At 43.6% G+C, this 18,672-nt stretch overlaps 1 protein-coding gene across 1 annotated transcript in view; it reads left to right on the forward strand.

Moving 5' to 3' along the window:
• Nucleotides 1–18,672, forward strand: part of maml3 (mastermind-like transcriptional coactivator 3) — a 125,997-nt gene that overhangs the window by 54,035 nt on the left and 53,290 nt on the right. Inside the window, exons 2-3 of the mRNA XM_040033355.1 lie at nucleotides 6,638–7,381; nucleotides 9,003–9,938. Of these exons, the coding sequence (XP_039889289.1) occupies nucleotides 6,638–7,381; nucleotides 9,003–9,938 (1,680 nt within the window). The remainder of the gene's footprint in view (nucleotides 1–6,637; nucleotides 7,382–9,002; nucleotides 9,939–18,672) is intronic.

The following is an 18,672-nucleotide window of genomic DNA, read 5'->3' on the forward strand; positions in this document are numbered from 1 at the left end:
CTATTTGCGGATTGTTATCACACGCTTAGTTTCCAGAACTAAGATGGCCAAAATGGTCAAGTTGAAGTTTACAAACCAGTGGGTGACGTCACGGGGAGTACGTCCATCTCTCGTGTGCAGGGACAGGTAAGAAAAGCGGGAGTGGAGGAAGAACTGACTTGCAAAGGAAGGTGTGATGAACAGCTTCGTGGCATTGATGAAATGTGTTGCAGTTATTTTTCACAGAAGATGCCACTGTTATATGTCTTTTGGTTAGGTGTATCTTCAGTGATGTCGTCGTAGTAGCAATAAATGGGAGTCTCATTTTAGAGACAAATGATTTCACGTTTTTTTCCACCCTTAGATTAAGAAACATGAAGCTAGCTACCTTCACATATAGTTTGTAATTTGAAATAAATACCCCGAACCGTCTCGACGCGGAGTCGTTCCTTTAATGCTGGGACTCGAATTTGATGCAACGCTTAAGTTTCCAGAAGAGCGAGCCAAAGAAAGGAAGGAGGGAAGAGAGAGAGGAGGAGAGGGAGGGAGAGAAGGCAGGGTGTCGGAGAGTGAGTAAGTGAGCGAGAGGAGGAGAAGGAAAAAGGAGGAAGACGAAGAAGACGGAGGACGCTGCGCACAAAGCACCAGAGCAGCAGGTTGCTATAACAACAGCACCTTAGTGGCTCCATCTCTGTCTCTCTTCTCTGCCTCCCTCTCCTTCTCTGATCACCCTCTCATCGTTTGCTCCCCGCTGTCATTTGGAGCGCTATGCCTTTCCATCAAGCCACCTATCTAGCCCCCCCCCCTCCACACCTCTTTTCCTGCTTCACCCTTTCTCCTCCTCTTTCTCCTCTTCTTCATCTTCATGTTCTGGTAGCTCCTCCGCTCAAAGGAGAAAGACCATCTGCCTGACAAATAAATCCCTTCTTCCTCCTCGCGAGCGTGCGTGTCTCTCTCTTTCACCTTTGTCTCTCCTCGCTTTTGTCGTTCTCCCTCTGTCTGTTGTGGGAGCAGGCAGAGGAGCAGTCAGCAGGTGTTTATGTCAAAGAATACACGGAGAGACGCAGGAGGCAAAACAAGCAGCGCTCTCCTCCTTTTTTTTCCCTCTCCTGTCTTTAGTCTTTTATATTTTTTTTTATTTTTTGAACTCCAATGCTCTTTTCTTCCCTCTAGCTCTCGCTAACCACTCCAGCTTGATTAAACTACTTCAAAAATCTTTGTCTATGAGTCTCGATGTCATCTCTCTTCTCGCGGCCTGGATTCTTTCTCTTACACATGCAAACGCTCCTCCATTCCTCTCGATTCCGTCGGCTTCAAAGGTATTTCATTGCTGTGATTGTCAGAAAGAAACGCTGCTAGGTTCAGTGTGATTCACAGGTTTAATTAGGTTGTTAATTGTGCTAAAATAAAAGAAATTTGCTACAGCGAATACATAAAGTATTTTGCACCAGCACCGGATCCTTTCACGTTCCCTCGGGCAGCAGCATGCTGACTCCCCGAGCAGGCAGGACCACAGTGCTTTGGTCTGGTCTCCTCTTTTTTTGTTTTCTTTGTTTCTTTCTCCAGATTCACGATCCTATTAAGAAGGTTAAATGGTTTTTTGTGTGTGTTTTTTTTTTTTTTTTAAGTGGGTGTGTATTTAAAACCTGTACGTGTGTGTGTGCGTGTGTGGGAGGGTGCGACAGTTCACACCACCTGGATAATTATGGGAGTTTTTATAGGTGGGCTTTGAAAGACGAGTCTGTTATTACCAACATGAGTCACTGGCATTTAGGGAAAGCCTGTAACACACACACACTCAGACACACAAACACACACAGACAGAGGAGGCCTGAATTATTTAAACCCATTGATTGCAGGACCACACACACAAACACACACACACACACACACACACACACACACTGAAATCGTGTCGTGACAGTGGAAACGCGTGTTTTCCTTTTTTTTGTTCCTTAGTTGTTGCTTTAATGGCTAAGAGATCAACACACACACACACACACACACACACACAGATGCATACACTGTAGTTTCTTTTTTGGTTGCCAATACTAATACTGTTTATCATGTCATGAAGATAATTATGCTGACTGTCAGTCAATGTGGAGAGCAGAAGAGGAACCTCTAGCACACACACACACACACACACACACACACACACACACACACACACACACACACACACACACACACACACACACACACTGCAACATGAAGCACACATCATCCTTTTTTTTTTGACTTTCTTGGTTTACTGGAGTGTGAATGTGTGTGTGTGTGTGTGTGTGTGTGTGTGTGTGTGTGTGTGTGTGTGTGTGTGTGTGTGTGTGTGTGTGTGTGTGAGTGTTTTCCTGCCAGCTTGAATGGGTCCACCTCCGGGTCAGAATACAATCTGAATATATTTTGTCTGTTGTTCCATCTGAATAACAAAGAGCTAAGTGCGCATTTGCACACATACACGTATCGGTGGTGCTTCCATTGTGTACGTGTGTGTGTCTGCGTGTGTGTTTGACTCTTTCACATGCGACAGTGGAGAGTGTGGATTTTACAAAATATTTTGCGGCTTCTGAGCTGAGGAGGCTGTTTGAAATGTAGATGTGCAGGCGGCACGTGCTGTATAAAAGACTTGTAAAAGGCTCCCATCCACGCGTGTTGGTGAGTCTTTGCATCTTTGTTCAAGCAGCTTTTCTACACGTTGATAACAACCACTATATAAAACCATTAATGCAATATAAGGTTACAGCTGTTTTCTATACAAACCATGGGTGAGGTCACCATCCTGAACTCCAATCCTACGCCATCAGAAGTTGTATTTATTAGAAATTGTTCTCTCAAATCAGGTGACAAATAACAATCAAGACAGGAAGTGATTAGGTGTGATTTTGCAACCAGAGAATGCAGAAAGTCAATGATATTTAGCAACTTGAGCCAACAGCAGGTGAAATAAGCGCTGATGATGTGAAGTGAGGCAGGTTGGTCTCGATTTGAACTCTTCTCAAGTTCAAAGCTGATTCCAAATTCAAGAGAAGCAGACATCTCCAAAACAGTCTCGAACAGAGGTCAGAGGAAGAACAGGTACATTCGATTTGAGGGTGACCTGTCCCTTTACGATTGTAAAGATGGAAGTATTTATAGCATCCGGTCTTTGGACATGAAATTGAAAGTGAAGCCATGACTAAAAATGATAATCTTTTTGATTGAATCCTGCACTATTTCTAAGGTTCGTGTGGGAGCATCAAATTTGTACCCTGGGAACCTTTCATAAATGAGGTCCCCGCTTCCCATTCGTCATTTTAATAGCATCAGCTATTTTTCTGCCAACTTCATTAGGGTTTGAAATTAACAGGAGTTGGGGGTAAAATTGAGATTGAGAGTTTATTAAATTGCACAGAAATTGCACAGGAACCTAACTTGTTATTCTCTTTGCCTCTTTTTTTTTTCATGGCAATTTGATTCTTGCACATTTCTTAGCGTTTACTTGCGTCTGCGTTGCGCCCGCTTCTTTGTTTAATCTCGCACGGGCAGTGAATGCATTCAGCTTTGATTTAAACATGTGGCCATCATCTTTGTTGTTTCTTAACAACTCAATCTCGGGTGTTGTAGAAAATACATTCCTACTAAAATAGATCCACGTTCAGAGTTTTTTTTATCTTCGGGAAAGCAATGATAAAAGTATCACTGCTGCACTGAGCTGAAAGCCCTCTATCATCAGTCACACTCAGTTGTTAGCTAACTGTAAAACTCCCCCCTGCTGACAATTATACAGCAGAGTCTTCCCCGTCACCACTGCTCCGTAAGACTGTCGATTTTTAACTGTATCCACTTGAAAAGCTCATTTTTGCTTTTATAAAAAAAAAAAAGGCCAAACTGGTGGGATTTTTTTTTAGATTTTCTGCCTCTTTCTTTGTCTCGGGTGTCTCCTGCCATTACTCGGGTTATGTCACATGCCTCCGTACATCCTGTCCTCTCCCACACAGGTCTATGACAGTGATTACCTTAACTGCCAGCCAGCGTTTGTTAGCACCCCGTCGTTATCTTATGCTGTGAGACACGGAGCGGCGGAGGCTTCCTACAGTAAGATGTGGGGCCGATGTTAATAATGGGCCAAATACTCCAGATGTTCCTTTGACGTTTCTTTACCTCCTCGGAAAAACAAATGCCGGTATTGTTCATCAGGAGGGCTGCTAGCCTTCTCTTGTCTTTCCTCCTGTTTTAGTTACTTTGTTTGGGATTAAAACTTTATTCAGGTTAGCTGTCATGAATGTTTTTACTGGCAGAGGGCTCTGATGTGTCTGAGATAGATCAGATTCTGCAGATCAGCAGGTTTATCGAACTAAAACTAGCTGTGCAAAAACAAAATAAAAATGCGACTTTTATAAGAAAGAGAATTAACTGATATTGTGTTCTTACAAAACTGAAAAAATAAACATATACAGGAAATGTCTTTTTCAGTTTGTTCCACTATGTCATCACATCCTTGACTATCAGGGTTTTCTCTATTATTCTAAGAGAATTTTGGTTTTTGTGTGCTGATAAAAGCTGGTCAGTTCTTTCCTCACGGACACCAGCCATGATTTCTTAAAAGAAATGCAGATTTTATTGTTCACTTTTGTGCTTCACCTCAGTTCACCATCTTTGGCCCACTGAAGCTTTTCTGAATCATGTTCATATGATCATTTTCTTTATACGATTTTAACTTTTGTGGATGCAGTGTGAAATGATGCTCACTGACACTGGTTTTAAGAAGTGTTCACGAGCCCCTGCAGTTACTTCCACTACAAAATCCTGTCTCTTTTTATCGCAGTTTGGCCCGGGGCAGCTCAGTATTGTTTTCCAGCCTAGTCCCTCACATGCAGAGATTTCTCTGAATCATTTATTGATATTATTTATTCTTTCCTGTTTTGCGTTCGTCTTAAATCGTGAACTATTTGCCCACAGTCTTTCGCAGAGCGTTGAACCCATCTCCACCTTTGCTTCTGGAAAAGTTTGCTGTGGCTTCCCCAACTCATTGTTGCAACGCAAAATTGGCATTTATATTTTTTTACAGCAAGTAATTTGACAGTTTTGCCATTTGATATGGTGTTTTTTTTTAAATACAGGCTTTAACTCTTTTCCAAATTGCTCACTTTTAGTAGCGTCTGAACATTTTTGGAAAAACACTTGTTGTGAAATCAATTTCTAAGCATAATATCTTCGCCCTGTCTTCCACTTGACCAAAGAGCAGTTGCAGAGAGCAAACACCACATTAATTTTCGCTTACAGACTCATCACCACCACTGTGTATATAGCACTGTCATCATGACAAATTGTGTGAGTAAATGCGGCAACGCTGTGATAATTTACTTAACTTTAATTTTTTCATGTAAACTGAATGTTCGAATGTTCATTATCCTGTTCCATTTCAGAACGAGCACTTTAATGTAATTTTGGACACCACTTTGCACTCTCCTGTTTTTTTTCCTTTTTTTTGTCATTTTAAGTGCTCTGAACTGTTGTCTCACTTACATGATTTTTTGTGCAGAAAGATTACTCTTAATTCTCGGGTGGGTTTCTACCATTAATCGTCACGATAAAGATTAAAATATATCCACAGTGTAAAGTTGATATTTAAAAGAATTTCTCCCGAGGCGAGTGTTGGGAAACATGCCCTGAAACCCTCCTACAGGATTTACATCTTTTTCTGTGTTTTTTTCTTTCTTTCTTTCTTTTTTTTATTGCATCCGTGAAGAAATAGGGAATGTGGACTGAGAAAAATCCCTGGCCTGCACGCCTAATTTCAGAGAATGAATCCGAGCTTAACATCTAATTGATTTGTCTTGGTGATATTTTGATCTTCAGTACACTTACTTCCTTCCCTCCTTCTCATGACAGTTCTCTGTGTGTGGAGAGGAAGAAGCCTGTTGTTATATTGATTTGTATCTCATGTTGTGTTCATGATTAGCCCCCTGAAGACCACAGAAAAGTTCCTGTTACTAACACGTTCCATCTCTGGTGGCCTCCAGCTTTAAAGGACACTCATTGGGGTTTTTTTTTCTTCTTGTGTTCTGCTTTGAGTGGCTTTGCATAAATCATAGTTTCTTAAACTAGGCCGCGGTACAGCCATCCATTCTCTGAAATAAGCTACCTTAGCTCTGCTGTATTGCTAGCATGCTGTAGCGATGAGCACAATCATAAGGTGATTATGGGGTTGCTTTCTGAATGTGAATTGATCCAAATGAGACCATCCTTCCAAACAGAAGATAAGACACACAAGATAACTTCTTAAAGTGGTCGTGTTGAGCTTATTTCCAGGGTCACATTAGCATCCTTTGCAGGATTCACAGTTCAACATAATCCTTATTTATCTTATTCTGTCCTATAGTCCCTCAGTCGATCCAGTGACTGAAATAAGCCACTGTATCTCTTCCCTTTTAAAGCCAACTTTCTTCTAATTGGCTAGCTCTCAGAAACAGAAGGCTTGACAAGCACTAGGTTGGAGCGTCTGTGCTTGAGATGGCTCTGTTGTGGACACCTCTTTCTGATAGCAAACAGTTCCAAGAGTAGAAAAACTTTTGGCTCACAGGGATTACTTGCACATACAGTTTGTGAGTATATCTAGACAACTGTAAATAACAAAAGTGTAATTCGGCCTCTTTACCGTCTTTTATTTCTGTTTCAGCTCCAGGAGACTGTAAAGAGAAAACTGGACAGCGCACGATCGCCCCTCAACGGAGACCAGAATGGGATCTGTGATGGAGGCAACTACTCGCCGACCACCAAACGGGTACGGAAGGAAGGCTCCAGCGGCATGGACTCACTAACAGGACTCCCTAATAACAATAATAACAACAATGTGCCGCCCATCTCTCCACTGCATCACCAAATGGACATTAAGCCCTTACACTGCGGGCCTAACACTTCTGCCGGTAACAACACTACAAACAGCAATGGGAACCATGTAGGCCGGACATCGGATGAGCTGGGGAAGAACGGTGGCAGCCACCTTCCAGACATGAAGCTAAATGGCTCACTGGACTTGGAGGACAGCTTCGGCCTCCTCAAAGACTTGAAACAGGAGCCCCTGGATGACGGGGGTGGAATGGAGTCGTCTGATCCCCAGTCTCTGTCCAATCAGAACAAGCTGTTCTCTGACATTAACCTCAACGACCAGGAGTGGCAGGAGCTGATCGATGAGCTGGCCAATACTGTGCCAGAGGACGATATGCACGACCTCTTCAACGAGGACTTTGACGAAAAGAAAGAGGCTGAGTTTGGCAGGCCGGCAAACAATCAGACGCCGGGCCCACAGGAAGCAGCCGGGAATACGACAACAGCGGGAGGGGGGGCAGCGCCAGCAGCACTGCCTCCTCCTCCACCTCAGCCTCCACAGGGAGGCCCACAGGTTCCCATGGGTTCACCACAGGTCAGTATCAAGAAAGTCAACATGATGTCCACTGGAAGGGGTATTTAACCCAAACTCATAATCTAAGTCATGACCACCTCAGGTGAATCAGACTTCTGTATTTATTTATATGATATATGTCTCTCACTGTTATTTCTGAAGATATAATTATAGCTCTTAGAGCGCAGTCGCTGCTCTTTTAAGATTTCTTCACTGATTCAACTTTTTGATCCGATTGATTTAAGTCCAAACTGGTTTTAAACGACTAATACGTGAATTATGTGATCAACAAGAAACAAACCTGAAGTGGTTTCTAAGTGTATGAGAGTATTGATGTGTTTCATAAGCTACCTGTGAAGCATTTTGGTCTTACACAAGCAGCTTTTAGCAAAACACAAAAATGAATAAAGGAAAAAAATCTCTAAAGTAAGCAAAACTTCTACTTAGGAATTTGCTGCATTTCTGCAGTTCATTAATCCTCGATTGTATTCTCCGCATCCATCCAAGTGATGTAAATTGTGTCATCAGCTTGAGACCTGATTCCTGAGAGTCATTCCTGTTATGCTTCTTTGAGGTTAGATTGATGCACAGTTCAGTACAGAAATGATATATACTGCCCAACGGAATATAATCAGCCCGGAATGCAGGCCAACACAGAAAATGTCCAACTATCTGGACATTTCTCAGCTGTTCTAACTGCATTAAAGTGAAGTTGGTAACACATTTGCCTAACATGTGGAAGACCTCCAGTTTGAAACTTGGGAGGAAACATAGGTCCCTGGGAGTGTTGTGTCAGTACGGGCATCTGGCATAAAAATCTGTGCCATATGAAAATATGAAAATTCATCCTCTGTGACGACCTGTTGTGAATAAGGCTGCAGCTGAAAGAAGCTTCTAAGTAAAATGACAACTGCCTTGCCAGCTAAAGTTATTGGGCCTAGATGCTCTGTAGGCTCTGTGGTGGTCGCACAAGATAGATTAACTCTCTGTGGCGTTATTATGAAATACAGCAAGCAGTTTATCCTAGCCATTGTTGTTTTTGCACGGGGGTTGGCAGTCTTCATTGCTACAAGCGTCTCTGTGAAGCTTAAATTCAGAAGCACAGAGGTTTCCAAATAGCACAGAGAGAGAAACAGCTGCTTCTATTTCATTTTTTCAGTTTTCTAGCGACACCTAGCACCTCAAAGACTCCAGAAAATCAAGCTTTGTTGACCTGTTGATGCCATTTCATGCAAGCAATGAGCAATGCAGCAACCACAGCTGTGGCTTCCTGGTCTTGCTGTAATTGGGGCAAACTTACAGTTACAAAGTAAACCTTACAAATGGAACAAATGCACTATCATAAGTTAACTTCATCGGAAGGTAAAGGCGACTTCCTTTTCAAGCCAAATAGCATTCAGCAGTAAACTGCTTGTTAGTTTAGCTTAGTTATTATGGCTATACACAAATTGTTTGGTATTTAAAATGTTTGGTACTCAAAATGTTACCAAACCCCATCCGTATAAAATTTATGGTGGCAATGGCCCATAAAGTCTCGAATGATCATTTTCAGTTTGCTTTTCGTATTCTGATTAAAAAATATGTTAAGTAGAAAAATTGCAAGGCGCGAGCCTGAGCTAATGTCCTTTTGGTTTCTCCTCAGGTGCGACCATCTTCATCAGGCCCTCAGTTTGCCACCACTGCCAATGGGACGCCTCCTCAGCAACCTTTGCAGCAGTCTCCAGCCGTTGCTATGGCATCAGGTTCGCCATTGCACAACTGCGTGGCTCGCTCCCCTCAGACTCCAACCCAAGCTCAGACACAAGCAGTCTCTAGGCCTGGGAATGGATACATGATGAACCCGGGGCCAGGAGTCAGTCAGGCGGGCACTGGACCTGGAGCAGCGGGGATACCGCCTGGAAGTCAGTCTGTAGGACCAGTAACGCCTGAGCTTTCCCATGCAGAGCAGCTGAAAGCATTTGCTCAGCAGCGTAATAAAATGATGCAGAAGCAGCAGCAGCAAGCAGCTAACTGGTCACCTGCAGCCGCTCCAACCAGTCCCTATAACTCCGCTCACTTTAACCACGACAAACCCAACAGCCCCATGATGTATCCACCGCAAGCCTTTAATACACCACAGGGCCCTCTAGTGGGTGGCATGGCCCCCAACAACGGTCCCAAAGCCCCCATGAACAACTACCTCCCTCACAACCACATGGGCATGATGGGCCAGCAGCAGCCAAACAGCATAAACCAGAACGCCCTGTCCAAACAGCAGCAACAGCAGCAGCAAACAGCAGGCATGTTGTCCTACAGCAACACCAAACCGCTGAGTCACTTCAGTGGCAGCGGGGTGGATCACATAGGTCAGAGAATGACCCCGCCCATGCCAGGGAACAGTCAGGTCAAGAACCCCATGATGCCACCTTATATGGGCGGTGCGGGAGGTGGTGGCCAGGGTCCGGGGCCGGGTCAGACGCAAGGGCCAATCCCAGGACAGACAGCTCACCTGAGTGAAGAGCAGAAGAGGATGTTACTGATGAAACAGAAAGTGTTGAACCAGAACATGCCCTACAACACCATGCAGCCTCACGGACAGGTAAGGGGACAGCTTGGCGTTGTTGGTCTTAAGAACATGGAGGTTGAATTATTTCCAAAGCAGTTCATGTGCAGTCAGTACTGTTGCTTAAACTTAAGTCCAGAGTGTTTCCATCATCTGCAGGTTGTGTGGTTTGGAGAGTGGATGAATATTTGGACTGTCAGTGAATATCTGAGTCCAGTGTTTCTGGTTCTGTTTTCTGCCTTTATAATAATTCAGTTCTGTAAATAATGAACTTTATACACCGCCTCCCTCATTATTCTTGTGTTGAACTGCAGTTGAGAGTCTTACCATATATGACTAGCAAATGTACCACCAAGGAGACCTGGCATTGACTGGTTGATATTAAGTACTGTATATAAGTCAATGAGAAGTTTCTGACCCAATGCAAGACCCCGGAGTCCAGGCTAGGTAAGCTAGTTGAAGAGCTATTGGACTGGTCTGTTAAAGTGTTTGTGGCTTTGATTATGAGAGCATGTTAGGGAGAGAGGGAGGTTACATTAGACTGCATAAGAAAGATTTACATCGTCACCCATCGCTTTGGAAAGTCATGTTTTTGAGTACTGAGCTGAGGCATTTCATGAATGCGGGCAGATCTGACTGTGACACTCCAGCTCATTTGATAGCGACTTACATATCAGTTATCAGTTAAGCGTTTTCCCAAGTGAGTTGTGGAATTTTATTCTTTAATACAGCACACTTTTTTTTGCAAGCAGACAAATCGCCCCCTGCTGGTCATTAGAAACGTGCTTCTGCATTGGCTACCATACCTGGAAGCTACAGCCATCTTTTTCATACAGTCTGTGTGTCTGGGAAAATTCAACCTATGACCTTCTGCTCATCCTTTGAATAAGAGCTAAATAAACTCCCCGTGCACTGGAGGTTTCCTATAAAATTCATTTGGACCCCATTTTTAAGCAGAATGCCCAAAAAATGCCCCCCAAAATAGAGGAGCTAAGAGTGTTTGACCAGTTGCTTGGGACGTACTGCAGAACGTGGATTGCTGTTTTAAAAAAAGGCTTCCAGAGGTGCAGCCAGGGAAGGTAAAATGGCGGTAGTTGCCCCAGCAACAAGCCAGGGCTGGGAATAGGCATAGGAAAATGGCCTGTCGAGAGTGTATTGATGCCTCTGCAACACTAGCAGCACTGATAGCCTCCCCCCACCTCCTCCCCTCAGACACACAAGCGCGCGCACACCACAGCAAGCACCACAGCTAAACGGCTCCTTAGCTCATATCCCCAATCTGTCACAGCTGACTGATGGCTGAGATTGGACCACTAAGCCAAGCTAGCTGCTGTCATTACCGAAAGCCCACCTCGGGCAGTTTGTTTCCTGAGCCCGGCGATCAGCACAGCCCACTCTGAATGCTCCAGCGGTTCAGCCAGGTGTCAGGTGTCCTTAATAATCCACCGGACGGAGGACGTTTGAGTGTGGGTGGACTCTATCTTAACAAACGTTCACATACTCGAGTGAAACCTCACACTTGTGTGGCTCTGGCGCTCCTCATTATCTCAGGGCTGATGTGCGGTTATCAATAGAAATTGCGTATGCGAGTGCTTGTTGATGGCGCACTTTACGTCTCTGTCTGTCTCCTTCTGCTCGCCATGTCCTGATGATACAGCTACAGTCAGTCAGTCACCTCCTCCTCCCCTCTGGTGATCTCTGCGTCTCCTGTCCTGCTCCTCCTCCTTCCTCCCCCTCTCCTCCCTCGTTCTCTGCCAGAGACACTCAGCACCAATAAAGGAGCAGATTTATTAATATGAGGCCTTTGTGGCTGCTGCCTGGAGCGCTGTGTGTTTGTGTGCGTGAGTGGGTCAGTGCACATGTATGTTTGAGTGTGTTGCATGGATTTTTTTGAGGGGGGACGGGTGTAAGGGGAGGGTGGAGAGATTTATTTGAGTGAGCAGAGGAGAGTTGGAGACCAGGAAGAGAGAGGGAGAGAGAGAGGAGAAAGGCAAATGCAGAAAGCAAAAGATTTATTATGGAGGGAGGATGGAGCATATTACAAAGAAAGTCAAGGGCCTGGAAAGAGAGAAATAAGTGAGCAATGCCGAGTGGAGTGTCTGAAATGCAAAATATTCACTTATCTACACGCGTGCAGCCCGACTGCATTGACTGTAATTAGCGAGTTTTATTTTTAGTGACACGTCTCAAATAAAATCAGCAAAATCAACTATAAAACGTTAAAACGTGGGACAAATATGTCATTTATTCTTTTTTTTTTTTACTAGGTGTAGCACTTGAAGGGAAATTTCACAGATTTCAGACACCGAGATCACTTCTTAGGTCATTTATAACGCTGCTCAGCCTGTGAAAGCAACATATAATTGGTCTCTCATGATTTCTCCAAACCTATCAAAGTGCAAAACAAAATCTCAAGAATAGCTTAACTGTAATCAGTGTTACTGAGGTGGGTCGTATTAGATTTAATGCCAATTGGCAATATTGTTGTGCCAGTTAAAAAAAATGTCTAGTAATCTCAGTTTCTTAGTTTTGGACTTTCCAACCATCTGTGCCCAAACTGTAGGCCCAGTGGATAAAAAGCTGCAAAATTCCTTCAGCATGTCATGGTGAGAACTCTTGAAAATAATTACAGCATATGCCAAAAACAACAAATTAATAGTCCTGGAAAAAAGATCGCAGCTTATCTCCCCTACTATGAATCTGAACGGGGTATTAAATGCACATGCTCTTTATGGGAAAGACAGATAATAAGCGGTGTTTATTATAATTATTGCTTTCAGGTGTATTCGGTAGTTTTCCCACTGCAAAGCCTGCATATTGCTGAGTAACCAGTTGCAGTATTAGTAGCAGCTTCATCGCTGCTTATCCTTTATTTGTCCCGCGCAGCTAATGCAGAGATCACGTGATGATTAGCTACTTGTTTCTTTGCACCAGTATTAGTATTTACTCTGTGTTAAATGCAAAATATCATCCTGTTCTTGGAGCTCTTTAAAGATGATTGTGTCTGACGTATTCAGATAAACCACAGTGTGTTAAATCTGCTGATGACTGTCAAAGCTTGATAAGGAAGAGGTTAAGGAGAGCTGAAGTGAAACCAAAACATCTGGGTTCTGCTCCAGAAGAAAAGCTCTTTTAAAATCCCACTGACACTTACAGCAAGGCTACAGAGCAGGGCCGAAAGGACCGAATACGCAGAAGACTTCTGAGTTCAGATCCAGAAAGATGGAAAAACCAAAACAAGTAACCAACACTGAAGTGTCCGTCAGTCTTAGCTGATGATAGCTGAGTCGTAGCTCAGTTTTTAACTGTAATCTGTAACTTTTTTCAAATTATGATGTGAAGTAAAGAGGTTTGGCTTAGAATTTGAGGAGAAATCTATAATAAAAGACCATTGAAAGAAATGCTAAATAGGATCTTATGACTTCATCAATCGACAAACTTATGATCCGAAACGCTTGGGGTAAATCGGGCAGTGTGTGTATCAGCTTGGATGAAGTATGAAGCTTCTTGCGGTCGACTTCTCGGTGCTGGAGAAATCGGCTGGTGAAAGCACGGATGGATGATCGGTTAAGAGAAGCTCAAAAAACTGCAAGGCTTGTGGAGTAAGGCCACGGTCTCGTGTTTGTGTTTGTGTAGCTCTATGGCCACGTAGGGAGAGCGATTTTAACCCGTTCAGAGAATCCCGTGAGTTCTCCAAAAAGGCAACAACACATTTTGCGGCCTGGTGGCCATGACAATAAGCGTAAGTTGAATGCTGATTGGTTGAAAGTTCACTTGCACAGGAAAGGTAGCCACAGCGGAGTTCACCGCAAAGAGGAAGAAGCACCAAAATACACCAAAGATCAAAAAAGCTCAGACAGTGACTCTGCTTCTCATCCATGGACCGTTTTCAGTTTTCTTACTTTTAGTTCTTTACTAAGAAGTTCTTAGCCTCAATGAGAGAACGTTTTTTTTAATGCTTCCCCCATGTGAGAGTACCTAGGTACAACAGCATGCAAGGCCTGGGTAGCAACTTTTCTTTGCCTTTTACCATTGCGGTTGTCTGATCATTCCTCTGACGAGCCAATCATCTGCTTTATAAGAGCAACATGGGACACAGACCAGCAGACGTTCAGTTTTTGACACAACCTTGTTTGTTAGCGTTCTTGATCGAGTTGTTACCAATGACCTTATTTTAAGGCTAAGCCACCAAATTATTTTAAGCTTTTTGTTTAAATGCTCTGACTGGATGCACGTTGTTCGTTATAGTGTTCCCCTGCTTTGCAAATATTGCTTGAGCTTCATTTTCATATCCTCTCTCAGTTGCTGAATTAGAGGTGCCGGTGGTTGTTGACTTAAATTAGGCCCAGTTAATGAAGTTCTGTTACTTTACAAGTATAAGTGTGCTCGAGTGTTCAAATACTTTAATTATGTTTAATTGGTAGAAATACTCCTTCTTAATGTCTGTTTGTATTCACTTGAAAAATCGGTAAAAATGTGCGTTTGTATTTGTGATGGGAGTCTCTCTTTTTTCCGTTCCTAGCCGTTATTCTCTTTGTCTGCGTTGGTGTGGATGCTAGCCTTTAGCTTGGTGTGTGTTTGTGTGTCTGTGTTGGCTCACAGGTGGTGCTTAAGCATCACCGTCTCCCTGCTCCGTCCTCCCTCTCTCCCTCTCTCTGTTTCTGTGTGTAGGCTAATCCAGTTAGCAGCTGCTCGGGGAAACTTCAGCCTCGCTCCTCAAAAGCTCGTTAGTCAAGCTTTAATTGTTGCTCCCTCGCTTTGCATATCGCCATGACACTAATTTATGCCCGTTGTCGCGGTTACCGTCGCCACGGTGGCGGATCTCTCAGTGGAAGCAGCAAGTGGGGGGAAGCAAAGGCGTGTGCTTGATGCTTGTGTGGATGTCTGCATGTGGTGGATGACGCGGCTGTCTCAGTGTGTGTGTGTGTGTGTGTGAGAGAGAGAGAGGCGGATGTGGCTTGTTGCACAGAAGTGTGTGCAGCTGTGTGAAGCCAGCAGCTCGTGGGCGGATCTCTGGGGTTATCTGAGTAATGATTGGATGAGAGTGGATTGACAGGCGTTGGCCTCAGAGGAGAGCTTCTACTGATGAATTTGAGCGGGAGGTTTGACTGTGTGTATGTGTGAACGAGTGTAGGAGATCACGGCGTCACACACCATCCGAGGTGCACGAAGGAGCCTGCTGATGGCCCCGTGAGTCACGACAGCAACCCACTCTCAGATGCACACACGTATGCACGCACTCAGCAGCGTACACAGGGTTTGAAAAACACCCACAGGCATGCACACTCTGATAAATCCTTTCCTGCTTCTTACTTTCTCCACCCCTCTATTTCCAGAGGTAAAGCCTCTCTGTCTTCTTTTTTCATCCCTTTCTTCATCCTCCTACGGAGGACATCCACAAAGCTGCAAACTTAAAACACACACACACACGTTTTTAAGTACACCCAACTAGAGCCCAGAATTTCAGGGACTGGGTCCTAAGTGTCGATTCCAAGGACAATGCACGAAATGCATCTCCACCCTTATTTACAGCTCATGGTTTTGATAATAAGTGATAAGCAGGGAGTTCACTTAAATGAAAGAGAATTTATTCACCGTAACCTAACCAAGAGACAAATATCACCAGTACGTTGATGCAACGTGGAGTGAATTAGAGAGACTGAGCAGCTCACCTGGGATAGCTTTTATAGCCTGGAAGATTCAGGTGAGCTGCGTTAGGTGAGGATCCTTCCATGCCAGTCAATTATCAGTCACAGCAGGACAGCACTTTCTTGACACACCCTCATCTGTCTCATCTAGGGTTAGAAAACCTGCAGCATTAGTGGAAATGACATTTATATAAAAGTTTTCTAGTCTTATTGACCCTTCATTCATACAGTGCTTTCATCTACACACATTCAGCACTTGATCTAACTCACATCCGCGGCTAATTCACAGCCACTCGTGGATATCGTTGGACCGGGGAAGAAGCTAGAGTCTTGGTTTTGAACATTAGCATGGGATTGCTTAAACTTTAAATCTTCCTGAAAATTATCAGCAGTTAAAGGTAAGGAGCAGATAAATTAAAATGGACGGATTTATCACTGACTTCACTGGGTGATACGTGCACATTTAAGCAGGAGAAATTATCCCAGAATTGTCTGAATCCAGACAAACACAAAATAGGACAGAAATCGTGCCTGTATGTGTGCTGACTTATGTGCATGGGTAATATTAAATGAGAAAACCTGAAAGTAATTATTTGAAATAATAAGCCTTGGTGGATTATATTCCACCCTATTTTCAACTGTTTTCTGGTACCTAAAAGTGAAATGACATTTTCACTATGCGCCGAAGCAGGAGAGGCATAAAGTGCTGCAAAAACATTTACCATAATTAAATATCTGAAGCTCCCCAAAACCTCCCACTCAGTGTGTCTACACACCCTCCACCGCTCAGTCAAGACTCAAGCCCATGCACTGTAAATATTATCAGCTGATTTTATGACAGTCAGCTTCTATGTTCAGTCACTCTGAGAGCATTTTTCCTCAAACATGTGTCACAGAAACAAGAACAGCTGTGTCTTTGAAATTCAAATCTGAGCATGAAAAAAATGTTCTGAATTCAGAAATCAGAGTACTAATGTGCAGTAGACTGTGGCTCCAGCAGGGGATGTTTGCAGAATCACTTGTGTATTTCAGTGGGTGCCAAAGTGGGTAATGCACCATGATGGGATGCCTCAAGGATGCCCAAAGATTTGTTCCTGTGCATGAAATTTAACGTGAACAAAACAAATAAAAAGCCACATGATCATTTTGCAAACATGTTTTTTTTAATTCTTTGACTATTATAGGTTTTAATAATTAATAATAACAGCATAAAACGAAGAATTATACATTTTTTTCCTTTTACAACAGTAGGGTTTGTTTCCAGAGAGGAGTTTCTCTGTGTGTTCACATAGTGAGGCATAGTGCATAGGGAGTGCTAAAAATAAAAGCACATATATGTCTCTCACACACACACACACACACACACACACACACACACACACACACACACACACACACACACACACACACACACACACACACACACAAATACATTCATGTCCCAGCTACACTTAAGAAGAAAATTCTAAATGACAGTTAAAATGGCAAATAAAAATATCAAAGAAACAAGCACAGAAGTTGTGTATGATCTCCAAAAAATTGAAAATAAAGCGAATATTTTTTGTAAGTAAGATCAGTAAAAACAAGTCATTTTAACTGCCTTTCCCTGCAAAAGCTCAGTTTAAGTCAGTAATTTTCAGCAATATTTTTTTTTCTCTATACGGGCTCAGTGAGAGTGGATACCTGTGGATACATTTTGCACACATAGAAGCCCTGCCCATTTTCTGTTCTAACCCTCCGTTTGAAGCGGACAGCCAATCAGAAGTAATTTAGCTTGAAGTGTCAGAAAGGGAGCTGAAAAGGCTTCTTTTAGACAGAAAACAAACTCAGCATCAAGTCACACGACGCCACTCGAGTAGAGTCCATAAACAAATACCGAGCTGGAAATGAGCAAAATTCAGAATGTATCGTATATTAGTATATATTGGAACTGTTTTTTAAATAATTATCAGCAATGCTCAAAAACTAAGAAATGCATTAGGGGATATATCTGTGTTAACGTTTTTTATTGTCAATCCATATCAAATATCAAATATCCGCTGGGCTCTGCTGCAAACCTCATGTTGAAACATGGAGGAAAGGACAGCACAACCCCGGACCAAGTAATTTCTCTCCATTTATTCCCAGGAGCAGCAGATATTACCTTCCCTCCGCCCCTCCCTCCTTCTCTCACATACACACATCTCCTGCTCGCTCTGTAACCCCCCCACTTCCACACACACACACACACACACACGTTGTCTGAGTCGCCACACACATGCACACCCCTCCATCTCCCTCTCTGTCTCTCAGGCACACGTGTCAGGGCTTGAGTTGAGCTGCTCTCAGATCCTGTAGAGAGAAGATGGGTGGAGGGGTGGAGGTTGTGAAGAGGTGTTTGGGTGAAGCAGAGGGGTGGGTGGGTGGAGACTGTTCTGGTGTGTATTTGCTCTCTCTGTCTCCTCTGAGATGCTTCTTGTTAAGACAAACACCAGACAAACAGCTCTCTCTGTGTTGCCACTGTCCATTTCCCCCCCTCCTATTTTCTGACTTTGCTTCCTCTCTCCTGCTGTCACCTCTCCTCTTCCTCCTCCTCCCTCCCTTCGCCTCTCCTTGCTCGCCTCCTTAACCACTCCACCTCTCCTGTGCTTAGAGAGGGCTGTTAGCGCCGAGCTCCACTTCACTACTCCCGATCAATATTGTGTGTGCGTTTGTGTGTCACTGCTTGTGTATATTCCTGATGTATACTGTATGTATGTGGCTTGCTGTGTTTGCGACTTTAATTTAAAATTGTGTGTGTGTGATACAGAGTAAATATGCATGAAAGCGAGTTTATTATGCAAATTCCCGGAGATAAGAGAGGCCGTGTGTGTGTGTGTGTGTGTGTGTGTGTGTGTGTGTGTGTGTGTGTGTGTGTGTGTGTGTGTGTGTGTGTGTGTGTGTGTGAGGGAGCAGCATCTGTAGCAGCAGGAGAGAAAACGATTCCCAGGGACCTCCCCCCTCCCCAAACACACACCACCAATGCCAAAAGTGTTTGGTTCAGTTTGTCAGCGCCAGAGAAAACACAGTGAGACAGACCATCTCCACCCATTCGACACGCCCTGGGGGTGTGAATACAGGGTTGGAGAGGAAATATCAATACT

This window comes from Simochromis diagramma, unplaced genomic scaffold (assembly GCF_900408965.1).
Source record: "Simochromis diagramma unplaced genomic scaffold, fSimDia1.1 OVJJ01000571.1, whole genome shotgun sequence".
Classification (NCBI taxonomy): domain Eukaryota; kingdom Metazoa; phylum Chordata; class Actinopteri; order Cichliformes; family Cichlidae; genus Simochromis; species Simochromis diagramma.